Source organism: Amblyomma americanum, chromosome 2 (genome assembly GCF_052857255.1).
Source record: "Amblyomma americanum isolate KBUSLIRL-KWMA chromosome 2, ASM5285725v1, whole genome shotgun sequence".
Lineage (NCBI taxonomy): Eukaryota > Metazoa > Arthropoda > Arachnida > Ixodida > Ixodidae > Amblyomma > Amblyomma americanum.
In genome coordinates this window covers 40,883,053-40,905,090 of record NC_135498.1, presented here as the reverse complement: position 1 = coordinate 40,905,090, position 22,038 = coordinate 40,883,053, and the positions used below count along the sequence as shown (strand labels likewise).

Genomic DNA, 22,038 nt, shown 5'->3' with positions numbered 1-22,038 from the left:
GTGTGTGAATTTCTGCGAGGTTACATAGACGTACCTCATGTCCTCCTCTCTTTTTCTCTGCTTCAGACATCAACGAGTGTGAGCAGCATCCATTCCCCTGCGCCCGCGGTGCCCAATGCTACAACAACGTGGGCAGCTACCATTGCACATGCCCACCAGGAACAACTGGGGATCCCTTCCACTCTGGATGTGAGTGTGCCTTGTACTGATTTTGCTTGGTTGTTTCTTTCTAGGGCTCATCAAAGCGACCCTTGGGACTTAACTTCAGCACTATCTTTTTTTTGCACACATTTATGTGTTGCCTGTGTACCCATCACCCCTGGTGCACCAGCAAATATAGGCAGAAAAGCACAACATGGGACACTCTTAACACCAACACATTCGAGTGTTGTCATCTGCCTTTTTGTTATCTTCTTTTAGACAGTATGCTCTTGGTTATGCCTTCTTTTTCTCCAAGCAAAGAAACTGTCTAGTGGCGGCAGTTTATTTTCACTGCACACTGCAAAACTGTAGTTCTTAGGGAACAGAGATAGTGAGGGGCTGAGCATTAAAAAAAACATAGCAAAGGTGGCTTACAAAATTGTTTTACGGAGCCCATTTGGCAGAACTCACCAGCACTGATGAACTGGCAACTGTGTTTTAAACAAATGGCTGGACTATGACCTTTCTCATGCTGAGTTTCGAATCGATGCTTAAGCATCACCTAAGTGAATTCTCATTTTGTGTTTGTGTAACATTATATGTTGTACCATTTTCGATTATAGTATCTTAGCAATCGAAACTGAACCAACAACCTGAAGTTTTAGCAGAATTAGAAGGGCTTGTTCTTGCGAAGTTACCATGTAATTTTTAGTATGTCACTGTGAGATGAACTGAGTGATTTTCATCTCTTTTCCTTTGCCTTTGTCAGGTGAGCCACCGAAAGGAGAATGCACGCACGACAATGACTGTCCAAACAACAAAGCATGTGACATTTCCATGCTGAAATGTTATGGTGAGTGTCCGCTTGCAACATAAAAATTGACTTTTGTAATAGGGACGTCAGCTACTTGTTGCAGTGTCATAGCCGCCGCGGTGGCTGAGTGGTTATGGCGCTCGGCTGCCGGCCCGAAAGACGCGGGTTCGATCCCGGCCGCGGCGGTCAAATTTCGATGGAGGCGGAATTCTAGAGGCCCGTGTGCTGTGCGATGTCAGTGCACGTGAAAGAACCCCAGGTGGTCGAAATTTCCGGAGTCCTTCACTACGGCGTCCCTCATAGCCTGAGTCACTTTGGGACGTTAAACCCCCATAAACCAACCAACCATTGCAGTGTCATCTTTAGTACACTGCGGTTTTGGTCCTTGTGGCCTATAGCAGGTCATGCGTAGTTAAACCACCCATTATCAGTTCATTTTATCCAATTTGGAGTAGACTGTAGTTCTGTGTCCTTTTTCTTTTACAATGGGTGTCATTCCTGTCATCACCAGATCCCTGCTTGCTGCCTGGTGCATGTGGAGAACACGCACGCTGTCGAGTAATCAACCACAAGCCTACTTGCGAATGTCCTGCAGGGTATTCTGGCAGTCCACACAACTACTGCTACAAGCGTAAGCTTACTTTTCTTAACCATTTTTATTTATTCATGGAACGGGATTGTGAATATACGGTCACATTAGCGCAATGTTCGAGCCTTTAGTCAATCAGTTAAAGGCAGCCTAAGTGCTCAAGGTAACCTAAGTGTTCAAGGCAGCTTAAGTGTTCAAGGCAGCTTAAGTGTTCAAGGCAACCTAAGTGTGTCCTTTGTGCAGTTTGTACTGCATGATTGCATCAGAGATTAAAGAGCACCTCTTTTTTCTTTGGTGACCTCCCTCCCTCTTCTCTCTTCTCTTAAACTTACTTCCTTCATCCCTCTCTCCGGTTTATAACAGCAAACCAGATTATTTTGAATCTGGTTAACCTCTCTTAGTTTCACTTCTGTCAATCTCCCTCTATCTCGCTGTCTCTAGCCTTAAGTGGCTCACAAGTACAGCGGGCATATCTTTTTAAAAACTGTCGTGAGGTGATAACCATCCATCTTTGCTTGCCCAGTGGTTGGGTGCCCACACGAATTCCATTGCCCTGGGAACCTGCTGTGCTTGGAGAACGGGTACTGCGGATGCCCTCCAATTTTCCAGAGGAAATACGATTTCTGCATTGGTAAGTTCGGCACGAGAAAACTTGCACTTGTACAGTGCTATTTACAGTATGTGACAACAGCCGCAGAGTAATGGCAGAGAGTCACCATCATGGTTTCACGTGAAAATGCTGAAATTCTGAGTTTCTTTAAAATTTTTCCATTGTTGTGTCTTGATTTAAGCTTAACCAGAAATCACCTGTCTGTGTAGCCAGGAAAGCTTTCTTTCAATATGGTTGATACGTGTATGCAAAAAAGTTTTGTCTTTCGGTCTTGATATGAGACAAAAATATATTATTTTGATGATGCTTACTGTGCCAGTACTGTTCAGTATTCAGGTGTAGTGAAAGACACTTCAATAAACTTTCCACTGCACCAAGACATTTCTCGAGCATGCTCATCAACAATATTAGTGTCATCATTCACTTGGTGTTATAATTCACTGTTTGTGACTATAGATGTCAGGATGATAAGTTTGCCTGCAAATGAAAATTTTTCTTGTGCCTTATCTATATGGTTGCAAAAAAATTCGACTGCAGAAAGACAACTGACAAAACAATTAAAACGATTGGTGATTGCCTTGTATGCACTGCCAAGAAATGCTCTGTGTACTCATTACTTTCGTTACTCTTGCAGCCACGAGCAGAAACTGCTCAACCACCAACCCTTGCTCAACAAACGAAGAGTGCGTCTACACTGGCAGGCAGACAGGATTTTGCGTGTGTCCCCGTGGCTACAGGCTTTTGCCCAATGGCGTCTGCAGAGGTGAGTGGGCCGCATCCAAAGCTGAAATACTATCACCGCTTACACATTGCAACCAATCACTGACAAACAGCCTTTTACGTAACATCATTTAACATCACAAGTTGCGGCAATGAGCCTCGTCATGTTTTCTTGTCGTGAAAGCATATAAATGCCAGCAATCACAGGTTTTTATGATTGTTTATCTTGTCATCTTTGAAGAACCCAGTATAGTTTGGTCTGGGCTTGTGGTATCATAATCTGTGTTACGCAGTTTGGTGCCTCTTAAACCACCCGAAATGATCTGTGGTCTTTAGAGCTGCCACTAGTTTGAGCAAGAGTCTCTTTGTTCCGGGTATTGACAACTCTTGTGCTACTGCCACAAAAAAAATCTTATGACAGCAGATAAAAGCAGCTCATGACAAGACTTGTCAGTGCTCTTGCAATAGCAGGTTGTTTTGTTGCAGTAGAGCACTGGCACTATGACCAGCACTTTGCAAAGAAGATTCACAGCAGTGATAATTTACTTGATAGTTAACACACCACTGCTGCTGTTTTCTTCTATTTTTCACTTCTGGACTTATTTATTAAACCCGGTAGTAAGGTTAAGGCATGAGGTTGTGTTGACCACTACATACTGCTTTTTTTCAACCCTCTGTCAACAGCACTTCTAACATTGGTGCCCTATAACTTAACTGACTGCACCTTCCCTTTGGTTTTTAACTGATGTGATAGGCACAGAACTGTGCAAGAGAGGCCATGGCATTGTGTACAGTGAAGCAGAAGTTATTTAACATCATTTGTTGTTGCTCTTGAATATTCGACTCAGATAATTTCTTAATGCCATTTCTAGAGCACTGAATTAATGTTGGGTTGTTACTTTTCCACCCCACTAACATATGGCAATGAGTTTTAAAGCCTTGTTTAGCCTTACCCATCCACAGTCCTGGCATTACGTTTGTTCTAATGTGTTTTATTTTTTTATCTCTCTCGACCAGACATTAACGAATGTACAGAGCTGACACCACCACCGTGCTCCAAGACTGCAAGCTGCATCAATTTGCCAGGCACCTATGAGTGCAAGTGCCCCGAGCTGACCCATGGTGACCCATACAGAGGAGACTGCTTGCCTAAGGAGCCGCCGAAGCCCATCTGCACAACAGATGACGACTGCCCCTTGCACGAAGCCTGTGACCTTGGCAAGCAGGACTGCTACGGTGAGTTTCGTCGCACACACTACATATTCAAGATAATGCTGATATAATCATCAGCATGGTGTTGCCATGTAACAAACTTGGACAACGTTACTATCCATGGTCACAACTCAAATTAAAAAGAAGAATAATTATATAGGATAATCTTTACTGCTCCTTTATTCATTCCTTCTCTAGTTGCGTGTTTTCTAGTTTGTGCTGTCAAGAAAACTGTTGACACTACTGCAACATAAAATGTGCAAAACGAATGAACAGCATTGTAATATGGAACGTATTATTCTGTTTCTATTGGCGCAGACCCCTGCATCCACGACCCTTGTGGATTTGAAGCTGTATGTAGGGTTGAGAACCACAAGACGGTATGCGTCTGTCCTCCGGGCTACACTGGCAACCCGCTTGTTCGCTGCGTGCGAGGTATGTGCACAAGCTCTTCTCTGCTAGAAGTCATCGTGATTTTGTCTAAGACTGAGATCCACACTGCCGACTGATATGAAAGAGTTCTCACAGAGACTAAACAAGAGTTTCTTTGTTTTTGATGTTTTTTTTTTCTCCAGTGGAAATTTGTGGAGTGGACTACAACTGCCCTGGAAACCTCATCTGTTTGTCAACCAGCACTTGTGGGTGTCCACCAAACTATGATCGTGTTGGAGAATACTGTATTCGTAAGTGCCTCATTCTTTATTTTTGTTCTCGGCTGCTTTAAGCACAGCTTTGAATAGTAGTTTCAAAACGTTCACTGCCACAAATGACAGGACACTGTGTCCTGTCATTTGTGTAGCCATCTGCAAAGCCAGTTCGCTGTTTCCGTTGTTGCTGGTGAATAAGATTGAAGGTGCTCGTACAGAATGCATGGAAGTTCACATTTTTCACACATCTGACATCCAGAATTTGTTGATTCCAGCAGTACTCAGTAGTCTGTGTCTATGTATTCTTTGCTAACATAAACAAAAATTTAAATCGTATAATTCAGCTGTATGTGCCAATGGCCACACTTTGGCTGTTGATGTTATGGTTCAAGTTGCTACTTTTCCGAATGCTTCTTGCCAAATAAAATATTTGAAATAAATTAGAAGGGCACTGATGAATCTTTTGAACTTGGTATTAAGCAGCATAGTTTTAGTATATTTGTCATCACTACTACTCAACTACTATATATGTACTCAACTACTATATATACTACTATATATGTAGTATATTATCTTGTATAGAATGTACATACCAGCAATCTATGCTTAATTTCATACTGCCTGAAGGGCAGGAATTCTGCACTGTCCAGATAATTGAATTAAATAAAATAAAACTCCCAAAAAATTTCGAAATTCCCACTCTGTTCTTTCTTTCACCTCCTTCGTGACCCGATAATTTTTTTGATCAGAAAACAGCATTACCACAACATATATCCTGTTTGGTAAATGATGCTTGAAAACAAATTCTTAGCCGTATCAGATACTTTATTACTTTATTAGCTGTTTGTGTAAGCTGTTCTTGGAGACTCAGTGGTATATTGATAAAAATCCTGCATTAAATGCTAACTGCAGTTTTTTTTTTTTTAACTGTCTCAGTGACAAGTAGGAACTGCACAACTACCAACCCGTGCTCTCAGAACGAAGACTGCATCTATGTTGGCCCACAGGAAGGCTTCTGTGTGTGCCCAAGAGGCTACGAGCTCCAACCCAATGGAGTTTGTGTTGGTGAGTAAGCAATACTCTACAGCCGTTTACAGCTGACATGGAGCCAAGCATGCCACCCATAAAAGGCCTGTTCATTTTCTTTTACGAAGTGGTCGAGCATGAAAGGAAATTGGAATGCAATGAAAAAGATCAACTTGCTGAGCATCCCTGCCCAAAATAATCAATTGGAGCTTCCAAAAGCGCTACTGCAGCCAAATAGATTCTATTTGGTTCTAATTATGTTTATAACTGATTGTTTTCGAGTGAGACAGGGGATAACCTATTATTTTATTTGTTGCCAGCACAAACGAATTAGTATTGTTTACTGTTATGTACATGAAAACAGGAAAAGACACTTCACCTCGGTTTGGTGTGCTTATAATTTCCCAATTTCAGATATCGACGAGTGCATCACGATCCACAACCCGTGTGCACCAGGAGCTAAGTGCGTCAACCTGCCAGGAAGCTATGACTGTGTCTGTCCCCCTGGCACTGTGGGCGATCCATTCATCGGTGGATGTAAGTAATAAACAACTTTCACAGTGGCAGAGATGCATAACAAAAATATTGAGGGAATGCTTTTAATGTGACATTAATTCTCTTTACTTGTATGACTGATTTACAACGGGAGTTTAAACCTTCCCCGTTTTTCCTTTCATTCAAGGCAAAGCCATTGAAGAGGAATGCCGGACAAATGACGACTGTCCTCTGGACAAGGAATGCGATGTCAACACTCGTCAATGCATACGTAATTACCTCACCGTCTTTATTCTTTCTGATGCTTACCAGTATATGGCTACCACTAGAACAATCTTTTCTCATATGAGTAGCATGAACTACTTGTTTACTGATAGGCTTTTGCATGCAAAGTTTTTGCTGCAAGAATTGTTTATAAGCATATACTTCAGCTATGTACAACAAATATTCGAGCCTTGAAGTGTAGCTATCAGCAGGGCGTGGAATTTTCAGGTGAATATGAAAAATTCTAAAAACATGAGCTGTTAATTATTTTTTACTTCGGGCTTATTAAAAAAACATCATTTTGTAGGGTATCTAGCTTCATGGCCAGATTTCCTACAAAACTTTGGACTTGAAGAGGACAGGAGAAAGGTCTGAGTAATTGGGTTGTTCGAAGAAAAGAGCCCCTCTGATAACTGTACTGATGACTGATGACAGTTCTGTGAAGCTGTCTGAATAATCAAGATGTCCAAATTTCCAGCACGTCAAAAAGCAGTCAGTGTATGTAAAAGTGGATGCTGTTTGTTTTCAACTTCTGGACGTATTTTGTCCCAAATGTGTCAGTGTGTGACATCCCACAACAAGCCATGTGACAAAGGACAAAAGAATATGGCTAAAAATATATACACATAAACAAAACAAAACTGTATTGACTGTCTGTGCATCGAAGCAGTCTGTCATAAGCAGTTACGGTATGGTTAGTATCAAAATAAACCAGGTAAAAAAAAAATGGGATGGGGGGGGCTTTGAGACTGCAACAAATTAGCTGCCTGACGGTTTTGTGGAACCAATTAAGTTTGAGAACTTCAATTCTAGCTTTTCCTGTGGCTGTCACGGATGTTGAAGAATTGGCGATATTTCAGGCCATGAACAGAAAGGAGCATGCTGCGACTGTAAATGCTGACTTGGAAAGTATGCGTATGTTCTGTAACAAGCTGTAAAGAGTGACACATTGCTTTTGCCTCTAGTTGTTTTTTCTAGCAACAGTGCATATTTGTGCATTTATCCGAGTATAGCTGCTATTCCTAGCTTGGTACTGAATGAGTAGAACTTGGAAGTATATTAATCTTTTGTTTCACAAAAAGAAAGCTCCAAATAACTGGAAATCTTTGAAAAAAAAGAATAAAATTAAAAAATCTGAATTAGTCTAAAAATAAACTCGAAACAAAAAGCCCCGAAACCCTAGTGGTAGTCGCAGTGTATGCTCCTACTGCGTGATAATCAAGCGCTTTGACATTTGACGAAAACCTGATAAAGTGTAGAGGACAGTGGCTTGGGCTGGCCCGAGCTGAATCACTTCAAGAATGCTTCATAGTGTGAAATCAACCAAAAATGCATGTGTTCAGACAATCACATGAATTCATGCTTGTTTGCTCGGTATTTGCAGCACCTTGCCATGTTTGTGGTCCTAGTGCTTTGTGCACCGTCACAAGTCATGTTGCCATCTGTGTCTGCCCTCCTGGCCTCGTTGGTGACCCCTATGACAAGATCCACGGATGCTACAAAGGTGCGTGTGCCTACTGTCAAAACCAAGAGCATCACGCAATAGCTTCTCAGAGTCCTTTTTGTGCTCATATTCTAAACACTTTGTGCATGCTACTGTTTACAGTTTAAGTGTCACTTTGTTTACTACTTTAAGATGCAAAAGTTGAGTTAGTGTTTTTGTTGTGCCATGTGTGTTAGAGTGAATATAGAATGAATAATATGTCGTATACTCCTGATAATCTTGTCCTTCTGTGGTAAGCAGCAAGAACTGTTAGCATAATGCACTGTCACTTCAACCTGTCAAATATAGGGGCAGCAACCTTCGTCAAGCTGCTAATCAGCAGCTTTTTGTTGCTTGCCCTCGCATTCTTGTACTCTTGTAAAAAGTGCGAAATAAATTGAATTGAATTGTAGCAAGCTAGGGCATCAAATTTTGCACCACTGCTGTGTTTTACTTTGTGTTTGGAGCCCATTTGTCAAGACATTCCTATACATGTCTTGACAAAGTCCTATACAGTATACCGCGTGCAACACCATTTGGTGGCAGGTAGAGAACTCTGTTAAATATGCCACTGCAACCTTACTGTACTGTCTTTTGGATTAATTGGTTAATACAAAAGTACAGCACTCTTATCAAATTCAACTGGATTAGTTAGTGAACCTGTATCGTTGCTCTAAGTCACAGCGCACATCTGTTGTCTGTTGTTTTTCATTTGTCCCTGGCTGCCTAGCTCCGGGTTTACAATTTCCTGATTTAAAGTTTCGCATAGCACGGCTGGTGTGGTTGATCTCCGTCGGGTGTGTGGCACCCTCTCTAAACGGCACAATATACTACACTTACGTCTACGATTAACCTTCAACATTTAAAGCCTTCGAAATTTTCTGTACTGTTAATCTACTGATATGCATGCAGATCACTTCAGAAGTACACAGATCTTAATTTGGCTTTTCTGAACAGTGAAGAATGTCGTGCAAATGCTCTTGTAGAAAGTAGCCTCTCTTCTCCTTGCAGAAGTTCCTCCACCACCGAGGACAGAGCCTCCTGGCCCAGATGTTCCACCAGGAGGCCTTGATGGTATGCTTCAAACATTTTGGATAGATCTTGGGATAATAAGTTGAATGAGTAGGCTTTAAATTTGTGATCTTACATCTTTGTCTAGTTTTCATTAAACTTGTTGATATCACAAACAAGGGTTCACATGCAGCTTTCCAAATTTTGTTGGTGTGTTGTCAATGAACACATTTGTTGACAGTCTGTTACTTACTGCACTGTTCTTTGTAAAAATAATTTTTTTGTGTGCTACCGTTCCTGAAAGTATGATCTCGTTTTTGTCTTAGGATCTTAGTATAGAGCAGTGGCAAGAAGCAGACATTTAGCCTTGCATAAGCTACATGTGCAATGTCTGCTCTAGCTTTAGCTTTTTGCTTAACCACCAGCTAACTGCCTTAACCAAAGTAGACATATTGCGGCTTCAGCAAAACATTAGCATTTAAGATGTAATTTCACTGGAACATGTTGCACTGCCTGAAAACATAGCACCGATCATGCACTTACCTTTGCCCTCAGTGATGTGCCTGGCAGATGGCGTTCAAGTGCTGGTTCAGCTGGACAGCTTCAACGGTGTCATCTACGTGAAGGGCCACAGCCAGGATGCCCAGTGTCGCCGGCTGGTGAGCAGCAGTGAGCGTGAGACAGTCGACTTCAAGGTGCTCTTCAACACCTGTGGCCTGGTGCACATCAATGGAGAAGCCTCTTTCGTGCTCGTCATACAGAAGCATCCAAAACTGGTCACATATCGTGCTCGCGCATACCACATCAAGTGTGTTTACAACACCGGGGAGAAGACTGTGACGCTGGGATTCAATGTCAGGTATGTCACTTGCCATGTTACATTTGTTCTGCTCTCCTGTTTTTTTCAATTGTGTGAGCTATTCATTCTGGCACTGCAAGCAGACAGCCCAGTGTGTCACAATATAAACAGTAAGGCTTACAAGTTGAAGCACCTTTCCAGTCATGACGTGGCATTCGTCAAAGGGTCCCAGATTGGAAGTCTTGTAACACAAATGTTAGAACAGAAAAATTACTTGTAGTTTGCAGCACTTGGCAAAGTATTAATAAAGAACATGAGGCATTCTTAACTTTTTTTTTCATGGTTTCACAGTACGTGGAATTATTTTTTAAAAGTAGTACTAAAATTTAGGGTGGCACTAGCATCAGTTTAGGCAAGTAGTATGCTGACAAAACGTAAAATCTTCATGAACTGCTTTGCAGCTACATTGTTGTTTTCATTTTTTCCTTCCTTACACCTTGCAGCATGATTACCACATCTGGCACGATTGCCAACACCGGCCCACCGCCCACGTGCCAGATGCAAATCTGCACTGTGGACGGCAAAGAAGTGAGCAGTGCCGAGATCGGAGACGACCTGCTGCTCAAGGTCACAGTTCAGCCACATGGTATGTCTTGCGCAGTTTTGCATCAAAGCCTATCATTAATGTTTACTTCAGTTGTAGAAAGCATAAAGCCAAGTTAACGCAGTTTGTCCCCGACCGTTTTCAGTTTTTCATCTCATTATGCAGAAAAAACAAATAATGGAGAGCTGTTTGTCCAAGTGTACATGATTTATATGAGTGTATACATGTGTGAGTAATGAGGAAATGAATGTGGGAAGAGCATACAAGGGGAAAAAAGATAACCAATGGTCACTTACGGTAAGAGAGTGGATTCTAAGGGAAAATAAACATAGCAGAGAGTCAGATGGATTGATGGCATTAAGAACTTTGCAGGGATAGGGTGTGGTGATGGTGAAGACGAGGTGAACACGAATTGTGTGGAGGAAGCTGGAACAAAAGGCAGAGTCTAAAGCTGACTTAGCAAACACAAGTTATTGAGGAGAGGATTTTTTTTTCACTCCACAGGGTAGCACAGTTTGCGTTCTTTCCCCAAGATTATACTGATGTGTTGTTGGTTACTCTATGTTTCACCTTGCAGAAATATATGGTGGCTTTGCACGTGGCTGCGTTGCCAAGACCATGGACAATGAAGAAGAGACACAATATGAGGTGACAGATGCTAACGGCTGTGCCACGGACCGGTCTATCTTTGACAACTGGGAGTACGATCCGGAGAACAAGGTGCTGATGGCACGCTTCAATGCCTTCAAGTTTCCCAGCAGCAACAACCTCCGGTTTCAATGCAACATTCGAGTCTGCTTTGGATCGTGTCCACCCGTGAGTTATAGCCTCAATCCTCATTCTAACGTGCACTGTCAGTCACACCTGCCCCGCCCACTGACATGATGCAGTTCAAGTATATGGCAATATTTCTTTGCATTGTTCACAAAGGCCACCAGTTCTAAATGTAAGTCGGGCAATAATCGGTGAGGTAGTTACAGTGCTTTAGCAAAGACACGAAGCATTGTAACTAAAAGCTAAAATTGTGGATAAGGAAGCAAACACTCTAGGTAGAACATTAATGCTGTGTTTGTTGTTGTTGTCTTTTTTTATAGTTATACTGGTTATTGTTACAGTCTCTTAGTCTTCAAAATGTCAGCATTTCTTCTGTTGTCATCTTATAGCTACCAATAAAGTGTATAACTTCCTACAGATCTGCTAAGTTTGGCGACTAGCGTTACATGAAGCATGACGGCTGGATATAGCTGTCAGTTTGCCTTGGTTTCTCATTGACACTGACAGACAATTTTTGTATTATGACGGATTACGTTTATCATGAAACTTCATGTACATGTTATCAGTTTAAGAATTAAAAACATGGTAACTGAAAATGAACTTTTCATTTGAAAGTCTAATGTTCTGCTGGTGCACCTGTCTTTAATACTGATGAAGTGGTAAGGTTTGATGCTAGGAGGCAACATTGTACCTTCTGGTGATTGTATTAGGTCTGAAAGGAGCGAGAAAAACTGTCGTGAATTACAGCTGACATGTTTTCAGTTTGCAGCCAGTCGATTAACGTGCAACAGGGCCTGACACTATACATCAGAAGTGAAGAGATAGGTGCAAAATTATAAAATGGAGCGTGCTGTTGTTCACACAAAGGCTTTTCTGTTTAACTCTAGTCAATAAGTACTACTTTCGGAGGATCCAGTGTATTTACTTCAGTAGTCATTCCATTATGGGATAAGGGTTTTCGCTCAGTGTGACTCACAGTAAGCTACCACGCGCGGCACATATTATTTTACCAGGTGCACTGTGACGGTGTGGATGCCTTTGGCCGAAGAAGGCGGCGCCAGGCACCGGGCACAGACCTGCAGCTTGGCACCTCATTCCAAGAAGGGCAGCTTCGAGAAGAGATTATGGTGCAGTCAAATGCCATTCTTACCTTTGAGAAGAAGGAGAGCCAGGTGGCACCCACTGCTGAAGGTGAGGTGCATTGTGGAAGCACAGTCTCTGGCACAAAAATTTTGGTCGGGTGTTTTCTTCTTCAGTGTGGTGTGTCAAAGACGTTAGTATACATCAACCACCGTGTGAAATTCGTTCATGCTTGGTAAATAATTTATAACTGAATTTCTTCTCTTCTGTTATTTCGGTTTCAGTTTTTACAGCCAGACGGTGGCTATGACGTCAAAGTTTGTTCAGTCACATGAGGCACAAAAGAACTCCAATATAATCAGTGCTTAATTGCTTGAATTCACTGTTACTCCTATGCCAGCCTACTCCAAGAGTCAAAGCAACTTCAATGAAGAAGAGGCTAAAATACTGTTGTTTCTGTGTTCCCTTTCCATCACAATTATTCAGTGCTGATTTGCAATTTCCAAAAGCATCCTTAGAGTCTCACTATAGGAAGAGCAACTTAGTACAAGAGACCTCACCTTTTTCTAACTCTGTTTCTTTTCGGTCTTCTCTTGTGATTACCAGCGGGCCCAGAAATTGAGGAGATCGACAGCGTCTGCCTGCCCAAGCTCGGGCTCATCATCTCTCTGGTGATCACCACACTGCTAGCACTGGTTGCTGTGGCAGTCGCCATCTCCTGCTGGCTCATGGCGTACAGAAGGCGGGCCAAGGTCGAGGGTCCACTGCCACACCCGCCGGACTTCCCCAACCCGCTCTACACGACGCCCGAGCCAGTGGCGGAGCCGTCACCTGACTACTACCAGTCCTCAGTGCCGCCTAGCCTGAGGTAGGCCCATCCGGGGGCTCTCTGTTGAGAGAGGGCCTGCCTGCAGAAGAGAAGCAAGCAAGTAGAATCTAAGCCCCCTCTTCGCCCACCCCCACCAACCCAAGTCATTCCTCACAAACCCCATCCAGCACACCCAACCCATTTCTACGTCATGACCGACTGCAGCGCCAACCTGCTAGCTGCCGCAACGCCTTTGGCTACAAGAGCAGCACGTACACGTTTCGCATCGGGCATTGCTACCGCTGTGTTCGCTGCCACTCACTGCCCATTCTACAGTCTCGTCACCGGCGCTGCCACGCAAGCAGAGCTGAGCACGGCATTGCGCCAGTGGCAGCCAAACTGTGCTTCAATGAGGCACACGCAGCATCCTTTAGGCGGGACTATTAAGGCAGGGCAGGACCCCCCCTCCTTCCGGAGAAAAGAATAAGAGGAAGGAATAACACGCTAGTGCATGCCTCTGTGACGTCAGGTTTGGCAGCAGGACTGGTCGTGGTGAACCTCTCCTCGACCCTCTACACCACGGTGGGAAGCCGGGAACTGCATCCTTGCTCTCGTTGATTCATGGCAGCTACCTGGAACAACAGCGGAAAAAAAAACCCGTGTGCAGGGATGGACTCTAGATTTTGTATGTTGTGCGATGTTGATGATTGTCACTGTGGCGGCGACACCGGTTTCTTTCCTGCCCGTAAACGAGACCAGGTGTGTGGTGGGGTGCCTGCCGACATGACTTCTGGAGTAACTCAGTTTCACAGGGTGCGTGTGTTTTGTGTGTGTGCATCTTATATATCTGGCGGATGCGGTGCATGCCTGTGGCTGTAGCCTCATCTGCATCGGGTTCACTGATGTGCCAAACATCTCTGCTTCTGCGCTCTCCCTTTTATTTTTGTCCCCTAAAGTCAGAGGGCAGGCAGGCAGCTTTAAAGGGCCCTTTATGTTTACAGATATCAATTATAAGGTGCTGGACATCTTGTAGAAAACACTAGTATGCGTTTTTGGAACTTTGCGCCCACAGCGGTTTAGAAGTCTCTGTCTCCATCTCGGCAGGAATCGGCAGAGCTTGCAAAGCCTGTTACAGGCAAACAAACTGAGCCGCTTAGTTTCCTATAGTTTTTCTTCTGTGGGTTTGTCCATCGATGTAACCCTCGCAGAGTTATCGCGTGGACAGGCTCTCTGGTCTCTCCTTCTTGTGGTCCAACAGGATGCGAGTATGAGATTGTGAAACTGAGTTACTCAGAAACCCTGCGTCATTCTGGTTGGATTAAAAAAAAAATAATGGAAATGGTGCTTCCTTGTTTCGAGTGTATTCTGGGGACAGGGTGACACTTTCACGTGTTGCGTGCTTCTCTTGTGGTGCCGGCTTTTCGAATGTGGTTTGTCTCCCCACAAACCTCACGAGTGAAACCATGCCAACGTAGCACAGGTTCGGAAGTAGTGGCAAATGCAGTGGGCTCAGAATATCTGTTGCCTGGTATGTTCTCAAACTCGCGTCGCTCAAAGTAGCGGTACATAGTAGCTGTTTGGGTTTTTTGGCTTTTAAATGTACATAATGTATACTGTGGACCTATAACGCACATCCCATGCTTTTCAGTGGTAGCCTCCGAGTTGAAATGCTATACGGATTGTGTGTTGCTGAAATCTTTCAAAAGAAAGGTTCTTGATCACCTCTGTAGCGTCCAGAACCGTGCTATAGGTATACAACATTTCATTAGCTCAAAATCAAAGTATGAGCTGTCGAATTACTTCTGCCATTACAAGTAAAACTAAGGCACCTTTGATTTCATTTATTTTTTGCCACTGCTCACTACTCAAGCATAGAATCTTTATGTGTCGTTGGCTGGCTGTTCTGCCAGGGGACTCAAGCCACATTTGACTCAGCCTGTCTGTTTGTTATAATTGCCACTATGTGTCTCTTTTATTTTTTTTTTGCCATGTGTGTGTGTAAATTGTATTGTGTGTTTTATTTAAATACTATTTGAGGATATTAACAACAAACGACAACTACTGTTCCTTAGAAAGATCTTGTTCATGCTTCCTCTATGTGCATTTTGTTTTCCTCCTCCTCCTTGTATCAAACGCACACACACATACAAAACGGTGAACAAAGCGAAGGAGCATCATAGAGTAAATGCTATTTTGCTGTGATAAAGGAATCCTGCGTCCTCTGCCTTTTTTTCTTTACAAAGTTTCCCCTCGTCTCGTCTACTCCCGCCTCTGTTCTAACCATCATTTCTCCGATACAAACTCCACAACTGCCAGCTTTCACTTAGTGTTTTTTTTTTCTTTTGAAAGCAATTGTGGTGACTTGGCCACACGATATATGAACAAAGACATGAAAGGAACCGGGACTGGTCCCGTTCTTTGGCAGCTATTTTTTGTTTGTATACTGTGGCGAGGTTACCAGTGACGTGTCATGATGTACAAGTCAAAGGCTGAGAGACGAAGCATATCTTTCCACAAGTCTTTTTCTTTTGTTGCAGTGCCAAAACTTTTTTTTTAATCCAAATTTGATAGGTCCTTAGCATTGTTTTGGTGCACATATGTTTATTAGGCTTTGTGTGTAGGCCATTCTTACAATTTTTACTTAAAACTAACGGTGCAACACAGCCCTTTTCTAAAGACTGTGGAGATATGTGCTTGGTCTCTAAGCAATAATCTCATGCTTAATTTTGGTTCTTTTTTCCTGGTTTGTGCCTCTACAACACCAGTGTTGTGTCCAGTGTTTTGATTTTTTTTTTCTCTTTCTCCCTATTATTGAACTCTAACACACTGCCTGAATGCTAGTATATAGCAGTTGCTTAAAAAAGGCACTGAAGCCCGTCTCTCTCTTTTTTTTTTACATTTTATTAACAGAGCAACTTTACACCGATGAAAATGCCATTTTTTATACATGCCTTAAAACATTGCTGTTTTACCCTTGATCTTCTTTGTATTTTGACGTCCTGCAATAAAGCACATAATTTTTATTATGACTTGCTGCCTGATATTTCTTGAACTTAGAGACGACAGAAGCTGCCAAGAGTGAAGGGATGTTTTATCTTTACTGCAGATTCAAACAACTGTAGTAAGGCCAGAATCTGAGGCAGTCTATAATATGACCGAATTCTAAGTTTGGCGCTAAACTGTTCCTGTGATGCACAATGGCTCAAGTGAGGTAGACATAAATGTGCGTTATAATGAAGCAATTTAGAGGAAAATAATGTGATAGAAGAAGGTATTCTGGCTGAACACCCTGCAAACACTCGTGTATTTAATGCCTCATCCTAAAGGGGCCCAAACCACGTTTCGAGCTTAGTGAGTCATGCAAATGTAGACTGTGCTGCCATGAAAATCTCTGCTTAGTCACATAGTCTTAACAGTGCGCTTAAGCACACCGAAACGAAGCGGAAAAATTCACGGCTCCTCTGCCGCATGTCGTAACTCAATACTGGCAGCTCGCACTGGGTGGGTCAGCACTTGCACTAACCTGCCCTTCCAGTTGTGCCACCACTCAAGTTTGTGTCAGGAGCCAAGGCACCCTGAGGAAATGCATGGACCATAGCCTTTGTTAGCCAGGTCATTGGCAGGGTGACGCTCTCAAAGGTACCAGTCAAGGAAATGCAGAAAAAAAACTTGAGTCGATGGAAATCACAAAATCCAAAATTTGACATTTAACTTCTTTGCCCCTGTCATGCATTCAGTATTCTTTTGGGGCAACACCACTCATAAAACTTTGAGGGGGCATTTAAGCTCCGCCTTAAGAGTATGATGTGATAGCTTTAATGGGTTAATGCCCATATATGTGGAATTGGTCATTCTCGACATTACATTCATAGATCCCTGGGAGTCCTTATACCACTCCTGCTGCAGTGATGCAGCGGTTAAGGCATACAGCACTGTCCTGCGATGGCAGGTGCTGCCACCTGCCATCAACATCGAAGGTGTGACTTGTTTTTAAATTTTCAAGGTAGTTGGCAAGGTAGTTCGAAATATAAAACATCAAAAATACACATTTGAAAGCTTGCCGAGTTGGCTTTCCCGTGTTACTTAAATACAAAATGGCATTGCTGCACATGGTATCATCGCTGATATGAAGTGAACTTCTTCTACATCACCAAACACACCAATTGTGCCTGTATTTGATGCATAATAAGTGCGAGAGACGCCATTTTATAAATATACAATGCAGGAAAGCCAACTCAACGAGCTTTGAAATGCGCGATTTTTGGCGTTCGATATTTCGAAACACACTGCCGATTAAAAACATTTTAAAACACTGCTCGCCTTCCATGTTGACAGCTACCAATTTCGCAATATAACCTTGCCCCCTAAAATTAAAAGTAAAATGTTTATTTGTTAATTTTAGTTAATTAATCATTTAATTATGAATCCAAATGAGGTACATAATGTACACCTTGCTGTATAATCTAGCTCAACAGACCGCACCAACATATCTCACACTTCTTAAAGCAAAAATCTGTATAGGTTAAAAGAAAAAATCACCCTGTATACAGACTTAATACGTTATGAGCAAACATTTGACTCGGTCGAAACCTAACCAGTCATGCAAGCATTGCACAATAATTAACCAGGTTGTATAAGAAGTGCATGTAAGGGTTCTGGAAAATATCCATAGAAGTTGCATAATGGCCATAGTCTTTCACAGAGAAAGTGATAAAATACTGATTGGGAAAGGTATCAGGCATACAGACATGTTCTCTCGGGTAGTATTCATCACGTGTTTACAGGACGTATTCAGAGAACTTGATTGCAAAGACTTGGGGATAAAAGTTAATGGACAATACCATAATAATCAACGGTTCGCTGATGACACCAATCGGCTTGCCAAGTAGCTCAGGGGACTAGTTGCAAAGCATGACCGGGGACCTAAACAGGCAGAGCACAATGGTGGGTCTCAGAATTAATGTGTAGAAAACTGCAGTAATGTTCAACAGCCTCAGAAAGCAACAACAGTATGCAATAGGCAGCAAAGCGTTGAAGGTGGTAAGAAAATACATCTACTTAGGGCGCATAGTGAGTGCAGGTACGAACCACGAGAGTGAAATAACTAATAAAATAACAAAGGATTTAGCAGGCACCAACAGGTAATAAACAGCAGTTTGCCAATGTCCATAAGGAAGAAAGTATATAACTGTATCTCAACGATACTCACCTATGGGGCAGAAACACAGAGGGTAACGAAAAGGGTTAAGCTTATATTAAGGACAAGAGTGAGCTATGGCAAAGAAAATAAAAGGTGTAACGTTAAGAGACAGAAAGAGAGCAGAGTGGGTCAGGGAACAATTGCAAGTTAATGATATCCTTGTCAAAATCAAGAACAAATTGCAAAGGCAAGATAACCAGTTGGTCATTAAGGGTAATGTAGTGGATTCCAAGAGAAGGCAAGTGTAGCAGGGAATGGCAGAAAGTTAGGGGACCGGAGCTGCTTATCCTACAATACCATCGTCGCAGCGTACCCCTGGCTTCCCTACATATTTAATTTTCAGCTTTAGTGTAACTCGCGTTCAGCAGCCAGCTAGATATACCTTGCAAGCCAAAACTACCAACCTTTTTCGTTCTTGTTGACAGCGCGTTAAAGCACAGGGACAGAAGAAACACAGAGGACGACGTCACAGGCGCTGTGACGTCGTCCTCTGTGTTTCTTCTGTCCCTGTGCTTTAACGCGCTGTCAACAAGAATGGATCATTACCAACTAGCCCGGCAATTTGTCCTAACCTTTTTCGGTTAAAACCGAATTTCACTTTTGTGAAATTTTTTTTGGTTCTAACCGAAAAGTCCAACACCTATAGTATGTGCAACATATATGCAAAGCTGGCTCGCAATCCTGAAGGGTGTTTTATAGGCTGATGACGATTATGAATCTAAAGGACAAGAATTTTATATGAAAGTATTGCGACAACTACTGCATGAAAAAATTGCTTTAACAAGTGGAGGGAAGGGAGAAGCCTCAATTTGCTGAATAAAGCACGAACTCTTCCAAAGAAAAGTCCTTTTTAACACCTGTAAACCTCTTCTCCCACCACTCTCTTCCCTTTCTCTCATACCATTCAGGCCTTTCCTCCCTGTATGAAGGGGGCCTATAAAGCCTTCACCAAGGTCGACCACATTTAGCCAGAAGACTATTACACCCTCTTGTCAAAACATTTGTCAGCAGATTGAGGCCTTTTCTCTCACTCCCTGTGCTTCGAGGAGCATCTTCCATGCTCTCTTCTACCATGAGCTGCTGCATATGTGACTGGGACAGATGATACGAGCATAGCCGTGTGCAGGGGGGGGCAGTGGCTCACTAACAGGCATGAGGGAGGGGTATGCAAAATTTGTCTCCCAGTGTTCTCTGCTGCCCAAAAGCTGTGAACAGGTGTTACCATGAACACTGGTCCCCCTTATGGCAAGGTCTGTGTACGCCTATGGATTTGACCCAGACTCCCTGTATATATTTCAGAAAAGGATCAGTCGCTGAACATTGTTTGCAGCAATGATGACAGGAAGGACAGTGGTAAAAGCCAGTTTGAGTATTTTCTTTGCAACAGTGGAAAAAAGCATGTGGAATAAACAAGAACAGACTGTCCCTTAAACATCCCATTGCCTAGGGAGAAAGTGAACATGCATTAACTGTGAAGTGTTCTCCGGTCTGAGCCTGAGGTAAAAGTGTTTATTAGAGCAAAAGCACACAAGCAGGGTAGAAAGTCACGTTATAAAGAGGAGAGGAAGTGAAGAGAGTTCAGTGCCCTCATGCAGCTGAGTACGACTGGGGAGCTCAGTGCTTCGGGAATGCGCGGGGATGGGGAGTTGAATGATAAATGTGCTCAGGCCAGACAGAAGGCAATATATACATGAAGCGGCGCTCAGAGCGGCAGAATGGAGCGGCAGTACTATGATACACAACACACTCCTACGGCCAGAAAAGTCCAATCTGTTGCTACCAATGCAATCTCCACCTTTGTCTAAGCAAGAACAGCTGTATGACATTCATTACGAATAAAGGCCTTCGAGTTATTTCCACACAACTCGGATTAGACTCACAAAATGGATCAAATGCTCATGAAATGTTGCGGATTCAAGAATTGGTAATTCCTCAAATTTCAATGCTGCTCACAAATTTTTCACAGAACGTGGCCACATTAGCTGGAATTTTATTTCATTTAATTACTCTCAGGGCCGGTCAGGCGTTACAGAGAAGAGTAGTTAATATAACGAAGCAAATGGACAGAATATATATATATATATATATAAACGAGTGGTTACAGTACATAATTAGAGACGGCATCCTTGAATTTTACATGGTCGATAATGGTGGCGATGGAGGAGGGCATATATAATGGAAGATATTTTTCCTTGAGTCCTTCGTAATATGAACACTATAGGTTAACAAAGTGGTGCTAGCCTTATTTTTTTAACATGGCTTTTGGAACCTCAGGCAGCTCCAAAGGTTAGCTGACAAGCACAACCTCAAAGGTTGACGCCGCGCAAATTTCTGCATGTACACAGCATTCTTGTCTCTATTAATCCCCAAGTGATTAACCCTCCATGGCGTCACGCCATTTATGTAATAAAGGTTTTGGACTGAATTGCTTGTATTTGTTACCTATCAGCTCAAGATTTGCACCTAGCCCTGTCAAAAAAAAAAAAAAAATTCCGAAAGCACAACTGCAATCAATATTAATTGGTGTCACCAGACAACACAACTGCATCCTCAGGACATCCAGAAGATGCATATTTGAAGACATTGTGTCATCCTGAGAATGTTCTACTGACCTTTAAGAAGTCTTCATCTGGTCCTATTGTTATGGCCTCAATACATCCTCAACTTGTCCCGGAGGACGTTTTTGGTCTGTTCTGAGGCTGTATGATAGCAATTTGGGGCAGAGATTGTGTGTTATTATTTGTTTAACTTCTGTGTACACCATTCATAAGAATTTTGAAACAGCTCTCTTTTTATTTTGTTTGTGCTGGTTGTGACAAAAAAAATTGCAAAAGATTGGCCAACACTCCAAGATTGGGACCGGCTCGATCACCGTGCACCTTGATCGGTAATCATGTTTGCTTAATACAACACATTGAGGGGCTAGTTTTTGATGTATTTTCTTTTCTTGAAACTAAACAGTGCTAGGTATTTAGATGAATGCAAAGAAAGAAATGACAGGACGGGCGCTGTCCTGTCGCCCATCTAGCGCCCGTCCTGTCGTTTCTTTCTTTGTATTCGTCTAAATATCTAGCGCTGTTTAATTTCAAGAACGGTGATCATGAGTTGTTCTTTGTGCAGTCTTTTTAAACAGCAACGACTGTAGCTCTCTCTGGACTTATGCCACCTGATGTAGCATCTGTCACTGAGAGAACTGTGCACATACATCTACTTGTGGCCCAAAAACCTTGTCCAACCCCATCAGAAACATGCAGTGCATAACCAGTTGAACAGATATATGTATTTTAAAATATATCTTCAAGAACATTTTCAGGGCTAGAATTATTCTCTTAATTACCTCAGCATTTTTGTACACAGATTTACTCTGTTCAAAACTCATAGTTTTTGAGTACTGAGAGCAGCGTGCACAAGATAAAAGTTGGCATTGATTTGAAATTCAAAATGTACTCGGGACACCTTTCTTGGGATGAGGACGTTCCGATCACTTGAGGATGTGCTTGGGACATTTCTAAAGTTCAAGTTGATGGCTTGCACCGCGACTTCACAGTGGCTGCCATGCTAGGACCAGGAACACAGCGAAAATCTGTTACCAGGAAATGTTGGCGTCACATGCAAGCCACCTGTTTCATGACAAAATTATTCAGACGGTGGCTGCACGAAATTAAGGTACACATTGCTGAACGTGTTATCCACAGCTCTATGTTTGTCTGAAAGTATGAGAACTTGAGGAGTGGGTTGGGAAGGTGGTGTTGGTGAAAGCT

At 42.6% G+C, this 22,038-nt stretch overlaps 1 protein-coding gene across 1 annotated transcript in view; it reads left to right on the top strand.

Annotated features, from left to right (window-relative positions):
- LOC144121081 (uncharacterized) overlaps nucleotides 1-16,106 on the top strand; it is a 342,169-nt gene extending 326,063 nt beyond the window's left edge. Inside the window, exons 108-125 of the mRNA XM_077654023.1 lie at nucleotides 67-189; nucleotides 911-994; nucleotides 1,467-1,586; nucleotides 2,068-2,175; nucleotides 2,789-2,917; nucleotides 3,892-4,110; nucleotides 4,405-4,521; nucleotides 4,662-4,769; nucleotides 5,670-5,798; nucleotides 6,174-6,296; nucleotides 6,442-6,525; nucleotides 7,903-8,022; nucleotides 9,013-9,075; nucleotides 9,568-9,871; nucleotides 10,315-10,457; nucleotides 10,993-11,231; nucleotides 12,203-12,380; nucleotides 12,876-16,106. Coding sequence (XP_077510149.1) covers nucleotides 67-189; nucleotides 911-994; nucleotides 1,467-1,586; nucleotides 2,068-2,175; nucleotides 2,789-2,917; nucleotides 3,892-4,110; nucleotides 4,405-4,521; nucleotides 4,662-4,769; nucleotides 5,670-5,798; nucleotides 6,174-6,296; nucleotides 6,442-6,525; nucleotides 7,903-8,022; nucleotides 9,013-9,075; nucleotides 9,568-9,871; nucleotides 10,315-10,457; nucleotides 10,993-11,231; nucleotides 12,203-12,380; nucleotides 12,876-13,141 — 2,657 coding nt within the window. The 3' untranslated portion in view covers nucleotides 13,142-16,106. The remainder of the gene's footprint in view (nucleotides 1-66; nucleotides 190-910; nucleotides 995-1,466; nucleotides 1,587-2,067; nucleotides 2,176-2,788; nucleotides 2,918-3,891; nucleotides 4,111-4,404; nucleotides 4,522-4,661; nucleotides 4,770-5,669; nucleotides 5,799-6,173; nucleotides 6,297-6,441; nucleotides 6,526-7,902; nucleotides 8,023-9,012; nucleotides 9,076-9,567; nucleotides 9,872-10,314; nucleotides 10,458-10,992; nucleotides 11,232-12,202; nucleotides 12,381-12,875) is intronic.
- Nucleotides 16,107-22,038: the final 5,932 nt, after the last annotated feature.